The sequence below is a fragment of the Apteryx mantelli genome, chromosome 7 (genome assembly GCF_036417845.1).
Source record: "Apteryx mantelli isolate bAptMan1 chromosome 7, bAptMan1.hap1, whole genome shotgun sequence".
In the NCBI taxonomy this organism is placed as follows: domain Eukaryota; kingdom Metazoa; phylum Chordata; class Aves; order Apterygiformes; family Apterygidae; genus Apteryx; species Apteryx mantelli.
In genome coordinates this window covers 45,412,136-45,426,866 of record NC_089984.1, presented here as the reverse complement: position 1 = coordinate 45,426,866, position 14,731 = coordinate 45,412,136, and the positions used below count along the sequence as shown (strand labels likewise).

General features: G+C 33.4%; 1 protein-coding gene across 1 annotated transcript in view; it reads left to right on the top strand.

Moving 5' to 3' along the window:
- The window catches only part of CFAP46 (cilia and flagella associated protein 46), an 86,534-nt gene that overhangs the window by 17,697 nt on the left and 54,106 nt on the right, over positions 1-14,731 (top strand). The window contains exons 12-20 of the mRNA XM_067300399.1: positions 1,901-2,129; positions 3,427-3,547; positions 6,128-6,251; positions 7,246-7,376; positions 9,576-9,724; positions 10,263-10,396; positions 11,983-12,195; positions 13,528-13,741; positions 14,077-14,226. Of these exons, the coding sequence (XP_067156500.1) occupies positions 1,901-2,129; positions 3,427-3,547; positions 6,128-6,251; positions 7,246-7,376; positions 9,576-9,724; positions 10,263-10,396; positions 11,983-12,195; positions 13,528-13,741; positions 14,077-14,226 (1,465 nt within the window). The remainder of the gene's footprint in view (positions 1-1,900; positions 2,130-3,426; positions 3,548-6,127; positions 6,252-7,245; positions 7,377-9,575; positions 9,725-10,262; positions 10,397-11,982; positions 12,196-13,527; positions 13,742-14,076; positions 14,227-14,731) is intronic.

Below are 14,731 nucleotides of genomic sequence, written 5' to 3'. Positions count from 1 at the left end.
TTTAAACATAGCATCAAACTCATTTAAAAGCCCAAGCTGTATGATATTAAGAGGCTTTGAAAACTTTCCAGTAGCTAGTAATAAATTAATAGGTGCATGTTGTGTACATTTCCTCATTCATCATTTGAAACTAGGTTCCTTTCAAGCAAAATCTCACATTGTTTAATGGTGTATAGCAAATATTGTAGTTTAAGTTAGGAAGCAAAAAATACTGTATGTAATCAAAATTATGTGAGAAAATTACAAAGCTGCAGTATGAGTAAATATGCTGAAATATGGTCTAGATCCTGGTATTAACATGACTTTTGCTGGGTAAAAACATACAACTAAAAATTGATTTTTGAAAAATATCAGGACTTCTGTATTATATATCAAAAGAGATGCTGCTTGCAAGACAGCATTTTCTGTATCTTCTGTAATATTTGTTTTTAACTGAAAAACCTACTGTATTAAGCAAATAATTTTTTTGGATATATTCATCAGCATCTGAAATATTTCCTCTTATAATGCCCCAGATTATGCTATACTTAACCTTAAGCACTTAAATTTCACCTTTTTCGTCAATTGGAGTGGAACTAGTGAGCCTAAGTATGTGGTTCTTAGTTAAATTTGGACCTATACTTAGGCTGCTGATTACTAAGAACAAAGATCATAACTTTTGTGGTAGAGCTACTATTATAAAGGACATAGCTTGTCATTTGAGCAGAACACTAAGTAGCTTCTGATAAAGGTATTTACAGAAGTAATGAGGACTGTATTTTCAGTGTTTTTAAAATGTAATCTTTTAATTATAAAAAGAAGAAACAGAAGCCTGAGGAAGCAGCTCTATACTGGCCATATAAAGTCCCTGTTTTGTATTTCTATGCTGTTATTGAGACATTTCTTATACTTCACAGAGAAGGAATGCAACGGCAACGTTTGTGGCTTTGATATCAGTCACTTGTCCCTATTAATTTGCCTGTCTCATCAAAGCCCTTCATTTTTGTTTTGGTTGTAAGAGGAATTGTAACTACCTTGGTCAGCAGCATAAGGGCAGTACTTGCTGCTCAGTCAAGTTAGCTCTAATATGGACATACGCGAGTTCTGTGACAAGATGTTTGATACCCCAGAGGCCTTGAACTTTCCTGTGTTCTGTTCTTCGTAACATTGCTTTCATTTATCCGATTCCTGCTTTCTATCTGGAAATCAGCTCAAGTAACGTGTACCGCTCCACAGCTGCCACAAATAGCCTCCTGGGCAGGTCATAAATAGGGAGCACAGTGTACCTGAGACTGGAGAAAATACAGTCCTCATTGAAAACATGTTGACTTCGTAGAGTGGTTTGAGCAACCTCTGGGCGAAGACACAGCCTGCAGTGGGTGTGCATACCTATGATGAGGTGAAGCATAGAGCCATGTTCTGAAAAGTGCTGAGGTAGTACAGTCAGGACTAGATTTTCAGAATTTGCTTCTACTTAAAAGCCATGAACAGAGACTGAAATATTATAAAAAGTGGCCATTAGGCACTGCATCGTGCTCTCGCTGGGAATTAATAAATACTTTTGAAAATCCGATGACTTGATTCACATGCCTAAGTGGGAACTTCTGAATGGCAAGTACGATACTGAAGGAGTTCTGCTAATAATACATAAAATCAGTCAATTTACAAGATGCGTTGCTCCCTCTTGGCTGTGTTTTCTTGTGCAGAGTTAATGGAAGAAAAATACAGTTAAATTCTCTTAATCATTTCATTAAAAAGACATGACTGTGAAAATGAAAGAGACAACTCAGGTAAAAAGGGAATGTCTTTTTGCATGCAGGAGTCACTTTTAATTAGAGTCACGCTTTCGGGTAATTTTTAGGTCTGAAGAATTTTGTTTTGCCTCATTATAACAGATTACATTTAAATTCTTATTCCTTAGCATGTTGATTTTGTTACGTTGCCAAGTTCACATGGAAGTTGCTCGTATCGAAGAAGATGAAGATAGAATTGAGGCTGCCATAGAACATTTGCAGAAGGCTATACATCTAGATAACAATGGGCAATATCAAGAGCATCTAAGAGTGACTTTTAACCGTCTTCGTTTGTGCACTATGCTGTATAGGTCACCTGAGCGTCTAGAGGATCAGGCAGTAATGATGATTGAACAGGTAATCTTAAAGAATAAACTCAGCAGCTGAAATAGAGTTTGCTTATTAAATTCTTGTAGAGGAAAGCTATTTAGTAGATATGCTTATTGGTGGAGCCAACATCCGCTTGCTTTCAGTAAATTCACATTGTTTTGTTGTCCTGACAAGCCCTATGACTTCTGTCTGTGGTGGTCACACTGCTTCACAGTCTGAAGATTTAAAGTTTGGGATAGAGAATTTTTTCCAGTTATGTTCCAAACTCATTTTTGCAAAAAATAAAAATTTTAATTTGCCACAACTTTCATCTGCCAAAAAGCAGCTCAGGTATTTACGGTTTTGCCTGTTCATATTTGACAGCAAATTTGACATATTTGTTCATAATTGTCAACAGTCAAGATTTTGTTGCATAGGACAGTTTTTTTAGTAATGATGGGAGCAGTGGCCAGAGAGCTAAGTATCCTCGCTGCCTTTGAATAAATCAGCATTATGTCTAACTTAAAATATGAAAATGAAAGCACAAATGCTAAATAATATAATTTAAAGTCCTAGTAAGAGTCATGATCAAGAGTTATTGCATCTAATTCTGTTGTGGTGTTTCTGCACATGAGCAAAAATCATAATGGCAAATGATTGTAAGTTGGCTAAAAGAAATTTCAGCTAGATATCAATTTTGAGATATGCACAGAAATTAAGATGTATTCGCTGAACCTGAAATTCAGTACTGGAAGGCTGCTGGTAAGATAGGTATGTTATTGTTAGGACAAAGAAATGTAAAGATTTTTGGTTTAGGTTTAAAAATTTTTTTAATGCAAGCTTCACAAAGAACTTAATCTGTTTAATTATATTTAATAAAAACACTTAGACCTCCTGTAACTTCTGCCAGTTCTGGGTACGCTAGGAGTTTTAATGTTTCATAGTTATTCTTGGTTATTGCACCACAGATAAAAATACTTTATTATTGGTTTCTAAATAAATATTTTGCTTTATTTAAAGAAGTATAACATAATGACAAGTTATACAATGAAGAATATACTGTAAAGATCCATAAGGAACATGAACGGTACTTAGTATTCAGTTACTTTTGAAGTATTCATGTCAAGAACAACTTAAGTTCTGTGGTCACTTTCAACAACAATAATACTGCAGAATGATGTGTAAGATTTTCTGATTTTCTACAGCCAAAAAGTGTTAAATTGTGTGATCGGCATCCTGGTATATTTAGTCAATAAGGTAAATAAATAGCAATTTAATAAAAATGTAAATAGTATTATAATAGATCTGAATATACCTATTACAATTAGCTCTTTTCTTGACACAGGCTAAAAAAGGAAAGCAGAAGGATAATGTGAGGAAAAAGAGGTCCCTTCTGGTAAATGCAGGTCTTGCACTAGCTCCTGATTCATTTCAAATAGTCCTTGATAGTGAAAATGAAGCTAAAGGTAATGTATGTGGGTGTGACTAAAGATTATGACACTTGACTGTGACTGCTTTGCCCAGTCTTGGAGGTGGTTCATAATAGCTAGCAGCAATGTAAGAGAGAGTATTAAGATCCTGGGTGGAGCGACAGGTCCAAAGACTGTGGCAGAGTTCCTACTGACTTCATTAGGGGGCTGAGATTTATACCATGATACTTTAAGCGGAAATGCTTTTGTTTTCCCCTTTGAACTCAGCTGAGTTTTATTAACTATTTATTACTTTGTGCTGTAATTTTATTTTCTCTTTGTGCAACTCCTGAAGATGTTCTTACCCAATGTCATTGTTAAATGGTATTTTAGAAGTTTCACCTCATAATATTCTGTGCTAATTACATACCACACTGTGTATTCTTTATATATTGTGATTCCCTTTCTATTCTAAGTTGTTTCTTGGTTATGAATTGTGCACAGAGATTTAGATAAGAATTCATGCTTTACTTTCTAAAACATGGATTATTTACATTCCTTATGCCACAAACTGCTTAATTTTGTGGCTATAGAGCCTGTTATTGAAGAAGAGTCAATAGGGAACAGATCCTACATATTGCTTGATCTGTTTTTTTCTTATCTTGGCAGTGTTAAATAAGTATGACTAGTTTTACTAACTTTCTGAGTATCTGTAGTGTGCTCCCAGTTTATAGATTACGCTGTGGGAAAAGGAAAGCTACAGGAGTCCTGTAGCTGTCAAAGCAGTCTGCTGGGGTAACAAAAGGCCATGCAGTTCTCTCATGCCCTATATTCATTCAGGCCAAAATTTTTATCCCTTCATATTCTGATTTCAAGCTTGATTAGCTAATGACTTAAAAGTAAGAGCGTTACGTAAGAATGACTAATTCCACTTCATGCAGTACATGGAACTATGCGAAAGTTATTTTGTTTAGAAACATTTCCACAGATTGCTTTAAATCATTAGTTCTGGACATATAGGACATTAATTTGATCTGGATAAAACTTTCCAGTTAACATATAATAAACTCTCTATATAAATTAAAAATAAGCTTTAAAAACAGCAAATACTGCCTGCTGATAAAGTGCATTATATTTATGCAATGAAGAGAATTAGAAGTATACATATATTTCTACTTGCTCTTAAATTTTATTTGAAAACTGTAAAATTATATCCAGACTTCTTCAGAATAAGCGTTACTACATGCTAGCCTTCCAATGTAAGTAGTTAAAATGAGTGAGATCATTAGAAGATAATTATTGCAATACCTTATATTTATTTGGTAAAACCTTTTGTAAAATTTTATTTTGAAAGATTTGACAGCTCTTAAGGCTGTCAGATAAACAATAAGGTTTTTGCTTTTTCATGACATTTCAGTTACAACCAACTTATTGAAGAAGTGAAAAAATATATAAGCAGCTCTATTATTAAAATATAGGACAGTGCATCAGATTTGAATTTTTTTGTTTAAAGTTACATATTTTAATGCATATGGTGCTCAAATAAATGCATCAGCATTTCATTCTTTTTTGATGTATATGCTTATCTTAGTTTAATGAGAGTTGTACCCATGGATCCAGAAAATAATATGTTTTTTTTAACCCACAGTTCTTTATCCTTCAACCTTATGTGATATTACTGTCATGTATTAATGCTGAACAGTTTCTGTCAGTGGATCAAGGTGTATAGTTACATAACACAACCCTATTATTAGCTGGATACTGTCTTGCAAAGTACTTTAAACAATAATAAGAAATACCTTCCTCTTTTCATTTTGAGTGAACATAGTTAATATAGGTGAACCTGTTTACATATATTTTAATGTCAGAAATTCTTATATTCCTGTGGCAGATTATCTGAGATTGCATTAAAGCTTACTAAGTCTAGGTTATGTCAGGGGCCATGGCTTAGATTCAAGTGAATGTCCAAACTCATCAGATTTTCCAGTCTCATTGAGTTATTTGTATTCTAATATAGAGCATCTTCTTTTTGTCATTATAGTGCAAAAATAATCTTTCTTTGATGTGTCTGTATCATTGGAGCCCTTTTCTGCCTTGGGGCCCAGCTCATTCTTTCCTTGCATCTTTTTTCTGTCACTGTTGGTTATTTCTCTGTTTAATATTTTTGCCCAAATAGTTATATCCTGTTGATTAAGCATAACAAACGTCAGTATTCTAGAATTAAAAAAATATATTTAAGACCTATGAAAAATACATTTGCATGGATTAGTGTTCTTAAAATGCAGCAAGAATGTCAACCTTGATTGTTACTATATCCATCTCCTGTTGATTGGGGCTTGATTAGAGCAATGCATGTCCTCCCAGAAAAGTGGCATTTGAGATATTTTGGGGCCAAACAGCCGTAAGTCAGTTCCTTCATGTGACAGTTACATCTGAGGATACAGAAAAAACAGAATAGAGACTGGTGTGGGTATTTTTAGTTTGTTCATTTGTTTTGGGGAAAGCTTGAAGGACTGCAAAAAGGACTGAATTTCAGATGGTTCAGAAACTAGTTATGAATCAAAATGCATTCCCTTCATGTGTTTTTTCAGCTATAATATTTCAAAATTGCCTTGAATTCTTTTTTTCTTTCTTAAGTTTCCTCAGGTAAAAGTAGGAGTCAAATAAGTTACCTCAGTGCAAAAGCACAACATCATATTAAAAGTGTGGAGAAAGTTGATGGACATTTGAAACGCTTAGGAAATGAAAATGACAAAGATAGGTAATAGAAAAGAAATATCTCTGTCTTTTTTTGTGTAGAAATGTGTAAAGTAAGTAAGTGTTCTTATTACAGCTTTTAAGTTACTTGGTTATAACTTTTAAGAAGCTGAACACTTCAGTCACCTGGCAAAGCATTTAAGCATGCATTTAACTTTACGTCTGAATGGTTCCCTTAAATTCACATAGCAGGCATAATTGTATTCGTACTCTTTTTTTCCTTCTCTCTCTCACATGCACACATAAATTAATCTATTCTATTGAAACAAACACACAGAAGAATTGGTGGGTTAAAGCTGGGAGACTGAATAACTTGATGTGCAACTGAAACATTCCTGAAACATTCTTTACATCCTTCTACAGCACTGCATGCTATATCTTTTTTGAGAACAAAAACGTCTTTTTTGGTCCATATTCAGAGCCAGAATAATTCAATTGTAGGAAAACCTCAGTTTTCTTTTGAAGTATTTATTTTATCATTCTTTATTAAGAAGGTAATGCTTCTCTTTTTGCTGCACTAAAAATTTCTAGGCAAATGTACTGAACTCTAAACTTGTTTTCAGGATGCATTTTGAAAATCTCAACACTGATTTTGAAATGGAGCATATTTATTTTAATTTAGTGTAATTTATTCTGTAAGATAGATAGTTAGGGCTATACCACAAACAAGTTTTGAAATTTCGGTATAATTATTATCCAACATAATGATTTTTTCCCCACTCTTCATAAGTCAAAAGGATTTTTGATTTAAAATGAATAAAGTAATTAATGTCTCTATTCCTTCTGTGTTTTAATGGAAAGCTAGACACCAATTTACTTATGTTATCTTTGCTACTGATAAAAAGTCTTACATTTATTAACACTGCATAATAAGTTTTATTAGATTTAGAATCTTGTTTGTGTTAGCCATCATAATTGATGTGTTTTCTAATGGATCCTAAAATGTAGAGAATAATTCTGCTTATAAAATAATTTTATTTATACTTTTTCTTTGATAGAATTAGACTTTGGGCAGATTTGGCAAAAGTTGCACGAAAACAAGGAGTGTGGGATGTCTGCCGCACAGCATGCAGATTTTGTCTCCTGTATGATGATACTTTGTTTAGGAAGGTAACAAAACCTAAAAAAAGTAAGTGACCAAATTATTTTGAATGTTCTAAAACAGAACTTTTTTCTCATTTATTACAGTTGCTTGAAAGAATCAGCTAAAGTGCAGTACGGTGTTCCAACTGATATAACACACATTGTTTTCAAAAAGCTTTTTAAAAGAAATTTAATTGTTAGAAGGCTACTTTCAGAGTGCATAGAAGTTTAGGAAGGAGATTTGGAATTACCAATTTTCGTGATAACTCAATGGGAATGTTGTTAGCTGATGCTGTGAGACCTAAGCTTTGGACCTGTGCTATCGAAAATACTTACATTTACGGATGATATAGAGGGGTTCAGGTAGGAAGATCTAAAGTTAGTGTGAAAAGAAGCGAAAGGATCTGACAATACAGAAGTGACTATGCCATGAAATTGTAAGGAAGGTTTATCATGAGGGATCTGGAAGACAGCAGATATGGAGGAGCTTCCATGAGAGGTGAGCTATATACACAGGGTTTTATTCTTCAGTTGTCCATATTCATATTTTGGGAGTTATAACTTGTTACAGACACACAAAATGAGTATTTTGCCACTGCAGTATCTTCAAATGTAGTCTTCTTTCTTGGGCTTTACACATAAAGTGAAGTAGGACATGCACCCTCACTTGCTCTCATCTGCCCAGGTGAGAAAAGAGATGTTGTTGTGCTTGTGCTTATGTGAATCCTCAGTGAGTCGTTTCCTACTTACCTTGTGTTGCCTTTTTTTTTTTTTTTTAAACTTCATTATCTTCTTTCCTCATTCATTTTTTTCTTCCTTCCAGTTCCCACAGTTTCCTGAGGCTGTTGGTCCTCACTGCATATTGGCATACATGGAAAACTCTTTCAACCTTCAAATCTAGAAATTACATTTTTTGGTGGAAACCCTACTTTGCCTAAGAAGTGTTTCTACCAGCATTAAAGAAAAGTACCCATCTATGAAGTGTACCTACCTAGCTAAGAAAATTAGGTTAATTCCCTGCTGGTCCATATTACCCATCTCTGTCATACTCTGTTACCTGATGAAACAGAAGAAAAATGGATTATCCGCCATTTCGGATGAGACTCACCTGTTAAATTCTTTACCCTCTTTCCCTTATTAATGGTTCTGCTGAGATATCTGAGATCCTTTGTGCCTTGTTCTTTGAGGGTCTGCTACAGAACTACCACACATGTTGACAGAGGGTTCTCAATTCAGGGAAGGAGCACTTTCAAATCATTAGCTGCTTGCTGACTTTTACAGATGTCTGTTGAAGGTTTCTTTCCTGGCAGTTGTTAACTTACCTCTGAGAATAGATGAAATCCTAGTAAATAGCTTTTTGTCTTTTTTTTTTTTTTTTGGCTAATGTTATTTGAACCTGTTCCAGATTTTTTCTCTAGATTGTTTCCAAGTTTCACTTGAAGTAGGACATTAATTTACCCATTTTCTTTCACAGATTTCCCATCTCCAAGGTAAAGGTGTCTTCCTCATGCTCTGGGTGTTTATAGACCTTTATAATTTTATCTGTGTCAGTCTAAACTGCGTAAGCAGGAGATCAAGGGACACTTTTCACCTCTAATCAGAGGTTGTTCAAATGGCTGAACAAAACCTGCTATGAGATTGCTGAAGCTGGTTCATGTTTTCAGAGGTAGAACTTCACTAGAAATCAAGCACCCACTATTGCCCAAAAATTTAGAGTAACCCACTGTGGCAGGTTTTATATTTTTACTTACTGTTTCAATTAAAATAATCTTGCTCCTTTCTCTCTGTTATTTAAACAAAGAAAAATAATGCTGCATTTCTCTTTATTGCTGTATATGTTGCCAGAAAGTCATGATTTAAGCATATTGAGATTTTAGCCTCTGTCACTGCATGCTGTCCAGTGCTCCACTTCCACTGAAAACTGAATTAGAGAATGTGGACTGTATTCATATTAATGCAGTTTTTGTATGAACATTGTGACTGGAGCAAATTATTTGCTACAAATATTGAAGTTTAAATACAGATAAAATCACAGGTAACTAATATGTTACTCGTGGAGAATAGGTTTTGAGTGCAATAAATTGCAATGACTAAAAAAAAAAACTTGAGTGAAGTAATTTAAAATCTATATTCATTAACTCTTTATTGTGGATTTATGGCTATATAAAGATTTTTTATTTCTAAAATTAAGTTTTTTTTTTTTCCTGATTTGCCTACTAATAATAATGGAACTTTTTTTTTTTTTTTTTAGCACAGAAGAAGAAAGCTAGTATAGTTGTGGATGATGATCAAGGTGGCAGCTTACCAGGCAAATCATTACTACTTGCTAAATCTTTCTCTTTTGAAAGAGATTTACTCAGAGTATTAGCAGAAATAAGATTCATTAATGCAGAGGTAAAGAAAGTGCACAGCTGTCATTCATATTTGTAACATTTAGTCGTAGTTTTATGCGTAATTCTAGCTATATTCATCTTGAACTGGGTTATTGATTATTCTATATCTCCATGGGAACTAAAGGAAAAAATAGTTTCATGAATCAATTTCATAAAATTACTCCACGAAGCTAACTATATCTGTAGTTTCACTATGAGTAGTGATAATACTTTTTGTATGAAGGATTTTATTGTAAATCTTTGACACCTGATGTTATATTTCTGGAGCCTTAAAGTTCCAGCAGCATAAAAGATTTTTTTTCATATTATTTTTCCTAATGGAATAATTTATTTAATAAAATTAACTGTAAACAACTGGAAGATTATGAACTATTTTACATTTTATTTCTCAAGGTAGGTTTCTGTATTCCCACACAAAATCTGAAAAAACATTCTGTATTTTTCCTTTCTTTGAAAAGGTACTAACACAAATACTAAGACACAGTCTATTTTCAGAATGATAAGCTGTGTAGAAAATATATTTCTCTGTATCTTTCTAGGCAACTGTTCATTTATTAAGATTGCAGGGAATTGAACTGAATGATCATGCTGTACCTCCAGAAGATACAAGCCAACATCCTACAGGATATGTTGCAGGTCTTTCTGAAAGTGATCCAGAATGGAAAACATACAGGTGTGTGTATTTATAACAAGATCTAGGAATTTTAGCAGAGTATTTTATAATCACGCATAGATGATAGTTTCAAAAGTTATTTCTTTTTAGTAAAATTCATTGTCATCACATGGTCCATGTTTTAGGTATGAATGCTGGTGGGAAAAGGAGGAGAACCTAAACAAAAATCTTTGGAAGTGATTTTTTTTCAGTTTACTTTCATTCTGGAGCATGTGTTTTATCATTCAACATTTATTTCTCTGTAATGAGAAGCTAATATCTCAACCTTAAAAACTAATAAATCTATATTATATTGACATTTGAACTGTGAAATTCTATATTTAAAAATATATATACATAAATATATATAAAAAATAAAAATATATATATTTTCCCCAAATATATGTTTCTTAGTAGCTCCTATAACTATAACGATGTCTGAGTACTTGAATAAACATGCAGTGAATTACTCAAGTTTGCAGAACTAGTCTGTTCCTTCCAATCAACAGGAATAAATAAGGGAGAGTAGACTATAGCAAGATTCTTTTTTCTAGTCTCACAGTGTTATTTGTTTCTAAAGAAGAGGGGGAGAGACTTTTAAAGACGATGTTTAAACTCTTTTCTGTTTACATTCATACTAATATTTGCCTTATTGTTATAGTGGTCATCATGTTCTAAAATAGCAGGATGTCAGCATTGTTTGCCTAAGCTGTGAAATACAGTTAACTGGACATTGTCTGTACATTATTGAAGATTAAGTAAAATTTCTCTCATCATCTGCTTGCAAATGTTGAGTAAACCAGGAAAAAGTATAAACTGGTCAGAACAGAGGGACATGCAAGATGAGGATTCTGTTCCAAAACTGTTTTTTGAACTTACCCAATTTACTTGTGGTGCCACTGTCTCTCTTGTCAAATTAAAAGCTTATAGGAAAAAAAGCGTTTTTGTCAATCACTATATATGACCTGTACAGTTGGTGACACAGTAATACTCTGCATCAGTTTGTGCTTTTTGGTTTCATAACTTAACCATGGCCGTTCTGTACGGTCATTCAAGATTCTATTTTTAATACTGTTTTTTCTAAATAATGGGTGCAGTATATATCTTGAAAATTGATTTATACATAAAAGAATGCTATTGCATAGGCTATAAAAAGATGTTATTCTATTAAAAATGAATGTAGTGTTTCAGAACATCTGGTGATGTCTTTGAGTGCAAGAAGACATGCATTTGTTAAGTGAAAAAGACACACCACCTAAACACTTGAAAGGAATGCCTTACTTGTATCTGTGTTCACACATCATGTGCACTTTATAAAAAGTCCTGTGGATAAAGCATGAAATTTAGATTATAGCTGCTGCTTTTCTAAGCTAATAGTATTTAAATGTCAGAGACTAATCATTTTATGTGGATAGTAATTCCTTTCCTGATTCATCTCCCCATCTAAGTAAAATATCTTAATAGACAAAGACTTCATAAATGCAACCCAAAAGTAACTCCAAAAAATATTTTTTGTTATTGAGATACTGCTGCATATCTATCCTTCTGATACATCTATTCCAGCGTTGAAATTTTGGAATAATAGCTTCGTAATACTAATTTTATAGTTTATGGATCAACTACTTATCCCAGTATGCTATGGAAAATTTCCAACGTGCAGCTGAAATAGGAGAAGAGTTAAATGAAGCCTGGATTGTTCACAATGCGGTGGTGTACATCTTAAACTACAATAAACATCTTATCACTGCAGGAAGACAGAGGGAGATTATTGAGTATCTGCAGACTCTTCTTAGAGCAATCAAGAATGTTGGACACAATGGGTAAATAGATAAGTTTGTTTATGAACATGCTATTTTTTCTGAAACAAAGATATGAATTCCAAAAATATTTTTACAAACATGGTAAATCACTCTGCACTGTTGAGTGAATGTTGTTGCTGTCTTTTATTAGAAGTAGGACTTTGATGTATGTGGAATATTTCAGAAGATAAACTCCATCTTGTGGTTTGAAAATGAAGTCTTAACCCCTTCTATACATCTTTCTTGCTATTTGTTATAAACCATATTAATTTTAGGCTAAGACTTTTTGATTTCTCTTTCTTGTGGAACAGCAACATGTGTATGTGAAGTAGCGTTTTGTTGACCTAGTCAAAAAGAATCAGGAAGAATTTCTTTCCCTGTGTCTGTTTGCAGAATAGGTTGAAAGGTATTTGCTTGCTCTGAGTTGCTCTGCAGTTGACTATACATTGTTCACTGTAAATATTTCTATTCAGAGCAAGTTAGTTATTACTGGTTCTGAAATCTAAAAGAAAGGAGAAAAAGAAGAAAATTAAGAGATGATGCACTATAATTGACCATGAAAATGGGACTATACGTTTCACAGTGGTTTAGAGATATCCTGTTCTGCAGTAAATGCAATGTGAGAATGATTGATTGTTACAGAGGAGATGCTAACGTCGAAGTTCTGAGTGTGGGACAAAATCCCAGAACTTTTGGCACAAGACAGTGACTTCAGCACTAGGCAAGCTGTGAGGAGCAGCAGCAAAGAATGCTCTTTTAACAGTATTGTAGAACAAAGACTAGAGTGCAGTTTGTGCAAAGATGAAGACTAGTAATACATATTTATTAATTCTGGTATTTATAATAGCATGTAATAGTCAGCAATAATCTCTCAGTCATATTTTGGTTTGCGTTTCCTCAGAAGAAAATTGTGGTAGTTCCACTTCAGCAGTTGATTCTTGTGGAAAGTAATGTAGCGTTGTAAATAAAAAATGATTTCACGTGAGGGGTTTGTTTTAGATTAATTTATTAGGAAATAGCCTTTACTTTCATGCATACTGACCCACTAATAAAAGCAGGATTTGAAATTTGTCCATGTCTGACATAAATATGAACACTTTTTTTTTTTCCTGTGAGGAAATAGAAGCTTCAGTTATAGAAAGACCTCAAAAGAATGTGATACAAAATATGAAAGATATACTTTTCTATGTTTAACATTTTTAACTGCTTCTCCAATGGGATAATTTTTTTGTAACATCCGTAATTTTGCTTTCTAAAAAGAACTAGATTTTAAAGTAATGCTAATGACTTTATTACTTCCTCTTGTCTTGGTCTGATGCAGTATGCAGTTCTGATTTTTGTTTTCTTTTCCAGAAGTACTGTAATTTTACTGATGTTATGTAATGCTTTGGCTCGGGGCTTAATTCTTTGTTGGATTCCAAAACCAAGACTTGTTGAGAAGAAAAAGATAGATGCCACGACAGACAGAAATAGAAAGGCTGCGACAAAGGGACCTGAGAAAGCAAATTTCATCCAGTTTTTGTCAGTAGATCCCAATGGACTTCCTGATATCAAAGCGGCCTTAGAGGTACAAAGTCTTCATTGGTGCAGTCTTTTTTTGTCTGCAGTCGTTTATTACACTGCATATAAATTTAAAATCTAGAAATTCTTGCAAAAAAGCAAGCTACCATCTTTTATAGTTCCTGTCCCAGGTCCTCCCCAAATCCATGCTGAAGTTCCTTACCAATTGGAGCCAAAGACTGCAACTTTTATTTGCCATGCTGGTTGGCTTACAGAGATGTTGTTAAGCATAGAGATTCATTCACGGTAATATTAATATAGCTCATGGACAACATACGTTCCATACAAAAAGCTGTGCACATATATTCTATGTTTCACTCTTATTTTCTTCTTGGTGTTTAGATTTGTGAGTTTGCTCTAAATTTGACAACCAGAACCATGCCTACTGATACAGTACCCATTGCTGTACGACAACAGATCATTGCTACGTGGGTGAAAGCAAAACAGTTACATCAGCAGCAGATTGGACTTCAACTTGTGACTGAGGAGGAGGTATTATTTCTCTGAAATCCTGTTTAACATTGAAACTTTTCTGTGGAAAATTCTAATTAAATGCATAAATTCAGTTAGTAATAAATTGAGTTATCAATGTGTATTTTCTACATATATTTGAATACAATATGAAAATAAATGTTGACGGTATTCCCACAAGTCATTACAGAATGCAACAAATTTTCACATCAGGCATAACAATGAGTCTGCATTACTTAATTCTGCCTTCTGTTTTTAGTTACCCAGAATAATTATAGTGATGTTTGTTATATGATGACTGTTTTTGAATTAATACATTTAAAATAACCTGATATAAATAAGCGATATTTTATATCAATCTTTAACATGAACTCTTTATATATAGAATACGGAACTGGTAAGTTGAAAATTAATATTTTATCCCTAACTTTTTATTTTAAACATGTCAAGTAAAAGCAGAATCCCTCAGTGATGTATGGAATTTATGTTCATTGTATTGCTGCTATGCTTTTATATATTGAAAGTG